A 12,612-nucleotide genomic window follows, 5' to 3' on the forward strand; every position below is an offset into this window, starting at 1 on the left:
GGGGATATCTTCTCTTCTACTTACTACCCTGTCCCTTACATTGCCAAACAGACTGTTTAGTTTCTGGCAGACTCTGCATAGCGGGCAAAGCCTCTCAAGTTGGCTGCAGCGACATCCAGACTGCTGCCCTGCACTAACAGAAGCACACTGGGCAGCGGCCACAGGTGTAGCACCAAAAAGCACAGCCCTGGGCTGGCACAGAGCTGGTGCTAAGGATGGCAGGCAATGCAGGAGGTTAATGCACAGAGACAGGCAGCAAGAGGTGAAAACAAGGGAGAGAAAGTTATCACAGCAGGGTAAAGGGATATCACCTGCAGCTGGGACTGCAAGGGTCTCAGAGATGGGAGCAAAACACAGCGATTCTGCTATGTCCTGTAATTCCAGGACTGAAGTCAAGAGTATTAACTTACTCCCCCAGTGGGAAGCGCTCAGAGATCACATCTTGATGATGCTGTAAAAAATTATTGTACTATCATATTTGGGAAAAGCAGCTGGATGCACAGAGAACATGTAGATAGCTGTGAGTTGAGAGACACGACACATTGCCATCCAGAAAATACATCACTGGAATTAGCCCAGCATGCACCAAGGCACTGCATCAGAGAAGAAAGACGAATTATCTGACTGTCTACTGCAACAGCAGCTTCTTTCTTAGTAAACCTTCACTTGGGACAGCACCGGCCACCTGCTCAAACCGCTTTACATTTCTGTCTGCTCTCCAGGTCCCTGGCGAGGATGGGCGGGCTGCTCGTGCCTGCAGAGCGTCGCAGAGCTCATTCACATTCAGGCCACTGCCTTTGCTCCTGGCCTGCTGGTCTGAGCCATACGGCCACATTGTTGCTTGCGTTCTGCCAGAAAAGCACATTGATGCTGAAACTGGTCCCGGGTCTTGCGAGGACATCCCCTCCCCAAACCTGCAGGGGCCCAGAGTCACGGCCAGACCTCCAGCATGCTACAGGCATAAGGAAGGCAGTGGGGTTGTGTCTGCAGGGAGGGTGCCTTCACACCACCAGCCTCCCGCTGGAGGAATGAAGTCTGTATTGAAAATAACCTTAGTGAGTCTGTTAGCAGAACACACAACTGGCAAGTCAAGACTAAGGAGCTCTTACACTGACACCCTGCAGCTGAAGGCAGATGCTCCTTAAAAAATTAAAAAAGGAAAGAAAGACAGCCCTGAGCAGAAATATTCTGTGGACTGAAAGGCTCAGCTGGGAGAGCAACATCGCAGGGAATGACAGAGTGGGGCCCCAGGAAGGATGTTCGTGGTTCTCTGGTGCAGCCAGGACGTCCATGGGAGTTGCCTGCCTGTGGGAGAGGCGTGGGTGCCTCCACTCAGATGCTGCCCGTGGTGCTAAGCCAGCCCCAGGAAAACATCCTCCTCACCCATCAGCTGATGGTCAAACGACAAGTGTAAATCACAAGATGCAAATCACAACAAGCAGTAACTACAATGAAGTGATTGTGAGAAAGGAAGCTGAGGGAGCTGCATGGCCTAACTAGATGCAAAGGAAAAATATCTGGTAGCTTTAAATGTTGCTTCCCCCATTCTGCGAGGATTTTCCTCACTGGACAAACTCTGTAGCCCCACGGCTGCCCACTTGCAGCCCTGCAGCAGCAGCTCTGCTGCCTCCCTCCTGCTGTGCTGGTGCCCCTCGTTGGGCCAGGGCTACGAGCACTGCACACTGCAGCTGGACTCAATGCCCCACCAAGTGTTGTCTTATTATTGGCATTATTTTCTATCTCATTTTATAAATTCTGATGTTTTGTTCTGTATTTTAATGAGTGATTCCTCACCAAAAAAGCAGTGATTTTTCATGGCAGCACTGACAAGGAAGCCTGTGGGACTGCAGTTAATTTAAAATCCAGTAAAATGTAGAGGGTGTCTGAATTTCTTCCTTGCAGTACTCATTTGCCTGTACTTATCTACACACTTTATCAAACTTTGAAGTCTTACATTTTCCTCCAGTATGAAATAACCAAGCTGGGGATCAGCAATGCAGAGAATCAGCGCGCGAGAGCCACAAAGACCGGCTATGGATGGTTGCAGGGACCCGCACATCTCAGGCTGTCCTAAATGAGGAACAAGGAAGAAGCCAGGAGTGACTTGCTTCCAGTGGCAGCTCCCTGCTGTCCCTGTGAGGAAGCAGCTCTGCTGCTCAGCACGCCCAGAGCTGGGTTGGGACAAGACCAGTGCCAGGAAAAACCTCCATCGCAGGTCCAAGGATAGGCTTCCATACCTCATTGAAAGGCTGCCAGCCTGACTTCAACAGCAGTGTGATTTTTTTTGCTATATCACTACCGTGTCATGGCTCATTTTTAATGCAGATAATTCCTTTTCTCTTAGGTCTGAATGGCTGGAGCAATCCAGATGAACCTCTTAGAATAAGGTTGCTCTGCATCATACCATAAGTGCCTAGTTTCCATATTAACCTCATACAAGAGGAAACCTAATGAAAGCTCTAACAACCCTTGATCACTGGCTCCAGTCAGTGGTCTGCTTGGCTTCATCCTCTTGATGCGTTTCCCATGCCCATCTCCAGTTTGGCCTTTGCTCTTCATCTCCTGCACTCATCCTGCTGTTCACAGCCCTGCACTATCAACAAGATCAAAAAGCTGAGGTGGGAAAACCCATTCTAATACATTATTTGTACATCACTGTATTATTTATAGTGTCGCATTTCAATGTTTTGGACTGGTGAAACTCAAATCCCCTTCAGTTTAAGCCACTCTCCACTCATCTAGCCACCTCCTGCTAAAAACAAGTACGTTGTGCAGCCTTGTTGACATTTCCCATCATGAAACTCTTGCTGCTCAGGGTGACACAGTTTCTTTTCCCAAATCTTTATTCTTCTGGCAATTTAGGGTTGAGAGGTCAGTAAAGGATTTTTCCTTTGAGATGCTTTCCATCCTGTCTGGTGCACCAGGACCCTCACCATAGGTGAAGAACAGAGTCTACACAAAAGTCTCCTTTGGGAAGACAGCTTCTTCTTGCTCCTGGCAGGTCATGCTGTCTTCCCTAGACCCAGATTCCCATTTCCAGTGGTCCCTTTCCTCTCAGAGAGTTTCCTAGCCCTACTGCAGGCAGCTAGATTCCCTTATTGATGAGGTCCTCTCCCAGAGGTCCTGCCTTGTGCAGCTCCAGCTGGATTGCTCCAGCACCTCCTGTATCGCCCTTACGGATGCTACTGCTTCTGATTTTTTAGGCCTTTTTGGTGAATTTCTGTCATCCTTTTGAAATTCCCCTTCAGAATTTAGCATGGCAAGTCTTTTCAGTGTCTCGCCTTCCTCAAGATGCTGAGCCTGGTAATACTGTTGTCATTCACTATTCCACATTTTCTGAAGTGTGGCTATTTCTGTAACTCCGTGTACAGGCAGCACAAGGGCAACGTGCATCCTCTCCTCTGATGTGCTCTGGAGGCAGTGGTCCCGGGCGGGGGGGTGGTCACCAACAGAGCGTAAGCCAGCCCCCAGCACTCTCAGACTGGGGCACCAGAGCGTTTGGCTTCCACCTCCAGGCCCTTCCCCTGCTGAAGTCACCCCACCACTGGGCTTCAGCAGCACTTCTACAGTGGCACCCCCAGGCTTCAGCGCCTGGTCCCCACCACTGCTCACCTGGATTACTCCAGCCATTCAGACTTCAGCTCCTTAAACTGTGCAAAACCTTTGCAAACACTGTGCCAACCAGTCCAGACCTCACTGCCACGTCTAAGTGCTGTGTCAGATTTTATACTCTCCGTTGTTTCTCCTTGCAGTACCATCATGCCAAGGCCCTCCTCCACTGCCAGGTGCTCCAGCCCACCCAGAGCAGAAGAGCTCGACATGAGGGTCCTGTAAATCCTGCACCACTTCGGAAATCTTGCAGCACCGTTTTCAGATATAAAATGTAATGTTTAAACCAACAGAAGGCAGGAAAGCCTATCAAAATGCTTTGTTACTTATTCAGATAGCGAGCCTTATTTATTGTAAGGTCTGCATGCATCATTCACTCTCTTTGCACTGCTGCAGAGTTTTGTAAGAAGGCCCTGGATGACAGCCAGGGCAATTGCCACAGGGGTGGCCTCTGGCCCTTAAGTCCTGGAGGCAGTGTAGGCACTTGCACCCCATCAGAGGAAAGCGCTCTGCAGGGCAGCTCAGCTCCTCGCATCTAGTCCCATTTTAATTTTGCCCAACTAAAATAAATATTCCTGAAGATTCACTGGTGTACCAAATTGACAGCATATATCCTTATGGGAACTTCAATGCAAACAGAAAAAGCTATTACAGAGACAAACATGCCTGGTATGGAGGTAATCTTACTTGAATATTGCTCAGATTTTCTTTTAGTTTATCAAAACTTAAAAGGTGTTTGTCCTAGTTACTTCAGATGCAGCTTGGCAGACATTGAGGGGAGCAGCATGTCTCAGAAACGTTTCATGGTGCAAGCAGTTACTTGCATGGTTAAGGACAGACTCTGTCCTGAGAAGAAATGCTGCCATTGCACTGTTTCTTTCCCCGGCAGCAGTTCTGCATCAAAAGCAGCACAGCCAGCAGGGCCAGGGAAAGGATTTTCCCCCCTCTACTCTGCTCTCCTGAGACCCCACCTGAAGCACCGAGTTCAACTCTGGGACCCCCAGCACAAGAAGGACATGCCCCATCCCTGGACGTGTTCAGGGCCAGGGCTGGTAGGAGGGGTCCCTGCCCATGGCGTTGGAATTTAGTTGATCTTTAAGGTCCCTTCCAATCCAAACCATTCTATGATCCTATGATTCTGCCACAGGCAGGTGGGGGAGGAACTGGCACTGGGGTGCATGCAAGGTCTGCAGGGGGGTCCTGCCACAGCTGCCCCCAAAGACTGGTGAGACGGGAGCTTGGGGCAAGGGCAGGCACCAGCATCTTGGACAGGGCATGTCCTGTGGGAGGAAAATGCCAGGCTGGCAGACAGTGATACTGGGAGTGCCAGGCAGGTCCCTGGGCACACCAGGCACCAGCACCCCACGGCACAGCTCAGGACCAGTGATGGCATCCTGACCTTGGTTCCCAGCCTTGGGACTGGCCCCGACCAGGCTTCCTGCACCCAGAGCCCCATCTCAGCTGCGCAGCCAGGAGCCCCTGGCAAAGGGCAGGAGCATCCCCAAGGGATCAGATGAGGCCCTTCCCACTGTTTTATCAACAAGTTTTTGGAGTTTTCTTTTCTCCTTAAATGGGAGGGTTTGACCAGATGTTCCTTCAGACGTCCTCCAGACATTCCTTCCAATTTTAATTATTCTACAGGTCTGTAACTCCTCTGCAAGCACCCTGTATTTTCTGCACAAGGTGTTCAGTCAGACAACTGGGGACTCACAGTCATTCCCATTGCATGTTTCTTCAAGAAGCACTGTCCATCTCATTCCTTAATGGTCCACTATTCCAGAACAAGGACTTGCCTTAGACAGCAGCACCATACTATGAGCAAGATATCCCCTAGCTTTGTTTCACAGTTGATCCCCTGACAGTTCTTCACTGTTCTACCTCAAAATAAAACATCATACCAGGAGTGTCAGGCACAGCACCAGTACTGCTGTACAGCTTGGAGCTCTCAGCTGTGCTGCAAACAGCACAGGAGCACTTGAAGCAGCCTGGAGACCCTAGGAAAATCCAGAGAAGTGGCGTTTGCACCACAGACCTTCATGTTCCCTAGCACCCCCAGGGAATTATTTTTGCTGCAATAGGGAGGCATGCTACATCTGAGAAGCAGAGGGGACTCAAATTAGCGGATGCTGACAAGCTGAAAACCAAGACACAGAAGAGAGAATGAAACAGATTGTGGCAATTTCTTCTCAAATCCCTGATGCAGGTAGAACAAATCAAATGGCTCTAACCCTTTCAGAAGTCAGGAAGGTAAAACAAATTGTCTAAGGCATTTAATAAATAAATAAATAAACCAGTGACTTAGCAGTTAGGGCAAAGATCTCATTCACTTTGCTGAGGAAAAAAAAAAGGCCCTGGGAATAGAAAAATCAGTTCACACTGTTAAAAGTAATATTACAAAAAAAAAAAAAGAAAAAGAAAAAAAAAGAGAGAGAGAGAAATAGGGACAAGGCATTTGTTTTATTAAAACGCTCAAGGAGAGGTCAAGAATATTAGAAATAAAGTCCCCAGGTTGTGGTTGATGCAATAACTGCAGTTTTAGCAATTTCAGAAGGATATTTGTTCAAGGTGGCAAAGCTCCAAGAATCTTCAGGGGAGGTGCTAGGAAAGGATGCTCTCTCTATTTACTTGCAGCTGAAGAGTAGTGAGCTCATTGCAGTCTGCCTGGAGAGTCTCTCTGAACAACACTCTGCCCGGGACTCTCTGTCCACACGGCAGCCAGTCACACATTAGCAATTCACATTTTCTTTTTCAGAGATGCTCACAGACAGGACCAAATCAGAAGGTATTTCAAAGAATGGGTAGGATAATCCTTGCTTTTCTCAGCATGTGTCCTGCTCTCTAAACATATGCCACGGGCAGCCATCAGCCAAGACATCAGGCTTGGCAGCTATCCGTTCTGATCCAGTATGGTGTCTTTCGCTACACCCCTCTGATGCTAGATTAGGGGACTTAAGGATAATAAGAGATGGCATTTATCTGGAGATCTCCTAGGTAAGGAGCAGGACACTGACTGTCCAGAAAGCTCTTGGACTACATTTGTGACAATTTATTTGTATAGAGAACGTGAAGAAAAAAAGATATAGTGGCTCGTTAAGCACTTTGATTCCAAGTGGCTGAAAACATGAAGGCAGAGGTAACATTGATAGGAATGATCACAAAATGGTAAGTGATCACGGAAAGAAGGAGAAAGATAGGAAAGGAGAGAAACGGGAGTGATTGCTATCACACACACAAAAGAACAAAAATCCAGAAGACACAAGCATGAAAATAAATGTCACTATGGAAAGAAGCAAGAAAAACAAGAAATCATTCTGTAAATACACTGACAGTGAGAAAAAGATCCCAGGAGTTGCTGGTAATTATTGGTGCTCTCTTGGGTAACTGCAGATGGAAAACTTCCAATGGATGAAACTAAAAAGACCAATGTACTTAATATTTGTTAGTCTTTAAATAAGCCTTTAATACAAAGATCAACTGTGAAATGATGTGTATCTTTTCAGAGGCAGACAGGTAAGATCTCACCTGGAAACCAAAAGCAGAAATTAATTAAGAATATTTGGATAAGCCTGACTATACATCTACTAGGAAGTTTAAGAACAGATTGAAGCAATCTAAGAACACTTAAGCTCATCTTTGAAGGCTCACATTATATAGAACATGTCCCAAAAGCATGGAAAATAGCAAATTGCCAAAAAGCAGAAAAAATAAGAGCTAAAGAAATGCTGTAACTTCAGTTCATAGGGAAAACAAACAAACAAACAAACAAAACAAAACAAAACCCACATTGGAACAAATGACAAGCCAAAGTATTTTCACTTGTCTAGGAGGAAGTGATGCAGTAACAGTAAGAAGGGATTTGTCAAGGACAGACCATGAGAGGTGCTGGCAACCAAGAAACAGTCAGATGCTTTCCTTTGGCTTCTCCCTCCCTGTTCCACAGCTGCCCTGGGAAACACAGCTGAGATCAGACTGAGAACTTGCCCTGGTGCTTTGCCAATGGTCCAGATGGGCAGAGGTGCCAAGGGGTTACGAAGGGGCTATCCTAGGTTGGGGTCACCTTTAACAAAAGGAATGATGGATTGGAGAAGATCCTTAACAAATCTACAGGTAGTACAAAGGGCCTGCCTAATATTCCAAAGTCCAGCAAAGAACAAGGCTAGGAATTATATGGAGCCTGATAAACTGAAGGTACTAAATCTATGCAGGAGCCATCAGATGCAAAAGGATTCAGATAGGGAAACACTTGATATGTAGTGGGTTTTGAAGGAGGAAAAAAAAGTGGAGGCTATCACACGCTGAATGTGAGTCATACATCACACCATTTCATAAAATGCAGTGTTATGAGCTATCAAAAACACAGCCTGAAAAACATGCAATGTAATTTTGCTGCTGCACTCCTCTGCTGTCCTGCACCTGCTCTGGGCACCGCACTGTCAGCAAGGAACTGGGCTGGCAGGAGGCTGCAGAGGAGCAGTGGCAGCTCTGGGAAAGCCGGAGGGAAAGCTATCGGGAAAGGCAAGGCAATGGGGGTCGACAGCCAAAAGAAGAGGTGACACTGAGGAAAACACCGCAAGCAGTGTTCAGTGTACACAAAGTTTGTGCAAGGGGGACGCAAGCCAGGTGTTCCCTATACCGAGATTCAGCATGGCATGACAACCCAGGAGAAGTATCAGGTGTGAGAGACCTCCCTAGTGGTGAGGACAGATGGACACAGGGAAGGGGAAAGCCCATGGCACATCTGTCCCTGGGGCTTCCTGTGACCAGGCAGGATTTGTCACACAGGTTGGTGTGTTAGACCCTTCTTGTTAGTTCTCTCTGTTTGCCCTGGGGACCTGCACCAGGGCTTTTGGGGTCAGAGCCAACTGCATCAGCAACTTCCTCTACCCCCCACTTTCCCCAGCCCAAACTTCCTCCCAGCAGCAGGCTGCTAGCTCAGGGGTAGCCAGCCACCAAAAGGCATTTCAGACATGCCAAGCAAGGCTGTCCCAAGCCACACGGAGGTGGATTAACCTCTGGCATCACGCAGGTCTGCCCTACATACATACACACGCCTGTCCTCCAGGACTAGAAGTGTGCTCTTGTTCAGCCTCCCCAGCTGACCAGGGCCTCAGCCTCCTGCAGACCTCCACATGAGGAGACCCATGGACCATCGGAGAACTCAGCCACCAAAGTCACTGGCATAGCTGAAGCCTCAAGAGCAACACAGGTCAACAGCTGCTGCTGCTTCCAGCACAGCTGAATGCCAGCACTGCTGACCAGCCCACAGGCACTCACGGTGCTTGCATGCATCACTCCCGGAAAACATGAAACACTAAAGCTAAACCAGTCTTCATCTAAATTATCTTTGCCATCCTGAATATATTTGCAAAACAATCAGAATTTTGCTGGCAGACTTCTCCCTCAGAATAAAGAATTCCAGGGCACACACTGAAGGCATTGAATTTTCTTAGTATTTACTCTGATAAAAATCTGACCCAAAATCAATTTGTCTGCAAGATTTTTCAAGGAAGATGCATGAGGACTGCATGTGTTTATGGATGTCTTGTCACTTAGTACAAAGAAAAGGCTTTCTTGTTGGAAAAGAAAACATCACTTGGAACTGAATATTCAGATGAGCTAGGGATCCCCGCACTGCTGTTCCCTAGCCCCGGAGTAAATAAAAGCTGTCAAACAAATACACTGGGAACAGACTTGGAGAGCTGTAAGGCCAAACAAGTGAAAGAAATACTGGGTCAAACACAATACAACTATTAGTTAGCTACTGGTAAGCACTAGTTAGCATATAGCTCATACTGAACAGCAGTGGTGCGTGCAAACTTCTATGTAACTTAATATCAGACAATGCAATCTGGAGATCAGCACCCACCCAGCCATCTCACGGGGGGGTGGTGATGTGAGAACAGCTGCAGGAAGGGGCACACGGCACTACTGACACCATGGCCTGGCATTCGCAGCTGGGATGAGGGTGGTGGCATGCTGGAACCACACCGACCACGCTCTGTGCAGCCCTGCCGCAGGCACCAGCAGCCCTGCATGGGAATGTCCCTTTCACCCTGCCCTGCTCACAGCCTGGGGCAGCTGAGCCCTGTCCAACAGAAAGAACACAAAGCAACGCGTGCGAGTGGCTGTCGGGCTCAGATCCCATTGCCTGACTCAACAGACATTTCTTCTCTGCCCCTTTGACTTCACATCTTGTGTTTCTCACGTTACCAAGACCACCTCTGTATGATCCTGACAGCTCTGACATGACTAGCATGTACAAGGTGTTGCGCATGTAGATTGCATGTGTGAGCTTCATTTGCCCCAAGCTCAGTGCTATGAATCTCACAATACTCCTATACCTAAAAAATGATACAAGCATCCAAAAAAATTGAATAAATTGTAGTTTTATATACCTTTTATAAAATGCATGCGGCTAGGAAAAATTAACTCAATTACATGTCAAATGTAATTAAGTCAATTACATGTCAATATACAGTCAAATACTGTATAAATTTGCACAAGCAGGAAACAGAAGACAGGGCAGATGCTTGCTCCAACAGTGCTGGCAGTAGGACTGGAGAGGTGGCCGCCTTCCTGTGCTCCTCACTATGAGCTGGCCCTGCTGGGGGAGGCTTGAGCCTTCACCATGTTGCCCCCTCCTCCTTGTTGCCATCAGGGGCTCCAGGTAATTTTGAGAATAGCTCCAAAAGCTTATTGATTATAAAATCCCATAGCATTATTTTACCCACACCAGCCTCCTAATGTTTTTATAAACATACTGTACTTCTGGCTTTAGCAAGTTCCCGAGGCAGTGAATTCCAGAGCTAACTGCAGGGTGAAAAAAAACAGTCTTGTACTGGTTTTCAGTTTGCTTGCCATTAATGTCATTGCACACTCCTTTTTCCTTGTGCCATGAAAAAAAAAAACACACAGAAGTTCCCTATTTCCCTTTTATAAACCATTCCGTATTTCCAATATTTTTAACATATTTCCTCCTATTCATCTCGTTTCTAAGGTAACAATCCTGCTCTTTTACGTCTCTCTTCAAAGCAGATTTTTTTTTTCATTCCTGATGATTTTTGCTGCATCTCTGAGACCCTTTAACTCACTCTGTTCTCACTCACTCACTAGCAGTGCTCACGCTGGTGCGTAGCACTCGAAGGTGTCATCATAGATTTTAGTCATGGCATTAAACTATTTTCCACTTTATCATTCATCACACTCTTTAGGTGATCTAATATCACTGCATTTTGTACTGAAGCTGAACGTTGAGCAGAGGTTTCCAACGAACTCCTTAGAAAACAACCTGCAACTTTTCCCAAGTTCAACTGTTAATTAGGAATCCTACCAGGTAATTGAGTAGTTCATTTTTTTTTTTCCTTCTAGTAGCTATTTTGCATTTATTTTCATTATTTTGTATTCACCAACATGTTTCTTTTTCCCCAATTTCTTTAAATCGCCTCAAAGGGCCTCAAAGCTGTTTCTGGTATGGAGCTAATGTAAACAACTGTCATCTGCAGACTGGTTCTTCACTGCTCAAACCCATTTCCTGGTCATCAGTAAACACAACCATAGCCCAGACCTGGCACTTGCTCTTCAAACTCCTGCTCTGACCTCACAGTATTAGAATTTCTAGTTAGCCCCTTCAAGCAGATGTTGTTTTTCACCAGACATGGCTGCAGTCAGTCTTGCCTCTCTAACAAAGGACTTGGGGAAGCAAAGCCTGAACCCCAGTCCTCACCAAAGGGACCCTTGTCAACCACCACTCTCCAACAGCAGTTATCCTCAGGGAGGTCTCTGCTGTCCGAGATAACCAGCAGTTATCCCCCTAAATCAGCAACGGGGTCCATGCCTTGACTCAAAGGTAAGCACCAGCTGTGACAAGTGGTCTCAGAGCTGGAGTTCACCTTGCACTTGGCCAGTGAATGGCTGGGGAGCAGCAGGAGAACCAAGAATCACTCCCACACATATTGGCCACTGAAATCATCTGAAGCACCATGAACGCCTTCCCGTGCTGACTAGTGGGTGACCAAGCCCAAGTGGGTCCGACAGAGCAACTGGCTGTGCAGGTAGACACAGAAGGCAGTGATAACAGCAAGTTGGCTTGGATGCATTAGGTGTTGGCTTATCTGCAATATGCCACCTCGAAGTATTAGTTTTCAAGATGCATTCATTGTCATAGCAACAACAAGTGCAACATGGAATTGATGTACTTACCATCCTTCTGAGACGCAAAATTAGACTGAGGGCTGGGGAGCAGATTGAAGAAAACAGCCCCCACAGCGCTTGCACCAAGCCCTGGACAGCCCCACTCCCTGCAGCGCTGGGGTGGGGAGATGCAGCCCTGTACCAGACTGCACCAGCCTCCCTGCTTCTCACCCAGGGTCCCAAAGGCGCCCAGCTCCATGTGGGTATGGGGTTCCCATGGGTGCTGATGCCCACAACAGCCACGGCACAAGTCAACCTTGATTTGCCTCCCCCTGGCCCCTTACCTGGCCTTGCCACGGCTGCTCCTCCGGAGCGTGGGCAGGTCGGCCTCCTTCTCCTCCTGCACGCGCTGCAGGGATGGGGAGCGGCTGTGGGCGCTGCGGGTGCTGCTGGAGCTGGCCAGGCTGCCGTCCCCACCGCCGGCCCCTGCTGCAGCCTCCTGCATCTGCACCAGCAGCTGGGGAGGCAGGCTGCGCAGCGAGGGCACCGGTGAGTAGGACGCCCGGCTCTCTGCCTTCAGGTTGTTGTCGCTGGCCGAGCGCTGCAGCATGCGCGGTGAAGAGAGGCCGCCAGCACCGAGGATCCGTCTCCGCTTTGTATAGCTGGGAGTTTCTCTGAAAGGCACTGCAAAAGAGCCAGGAAAGCAGCATTAGCTACCCAGGACAACGCTGGTGTTGGTCGGTCACGCTGGAGCAGGAAGATGGTGGCAGAGAAGGAGCACAGAGCTGGGGCAGGAGTGGGAGCACAGGAACAGCCACAGCAGATGAGGACGTGTCTCCATCTGCTTCCAGCTTCCATCCCAGCAAGACACCC

At 48.2% G+C, this 12,612-nt stretch overlaps 1 protein-coding gene across 2 annotated transcripts in view; it reads right to left on the bottom strand.

The window, feature by feature from the left end:
* SHANK3 (SH3 and multiple ankyrin repeat domains 3) overlaps positions 1-12,612 on the bottom strand; it is a 369,667-nt gene that overhangs the window by 225,334 nt on the left and 131,721 nt on the right. For both annotated transcript variants that reach the window (XM_084506714.1, XM_084506715.1), the window contains one exon: positions 12,084-12,423. In XM_084506714.1, the coding sequence (XP_084362840.1) occupies positions 12,084-12,423 (340 nt within the window). The remainder of the gene's footprint in view (positions 1-12,083; positions 12,424-12,612) is intronic.

Source organism: Aythya ferina (assembly GCF_964211825.1).
Source record: "Aythya ferina genome assembly, chromosome: 1".
NCBI classification, from domain to species: Eukaryota; Metazoa; Chordata; class Aves; order Anseriformes; family Anatidae; genus Aythya; species Aythya ferina.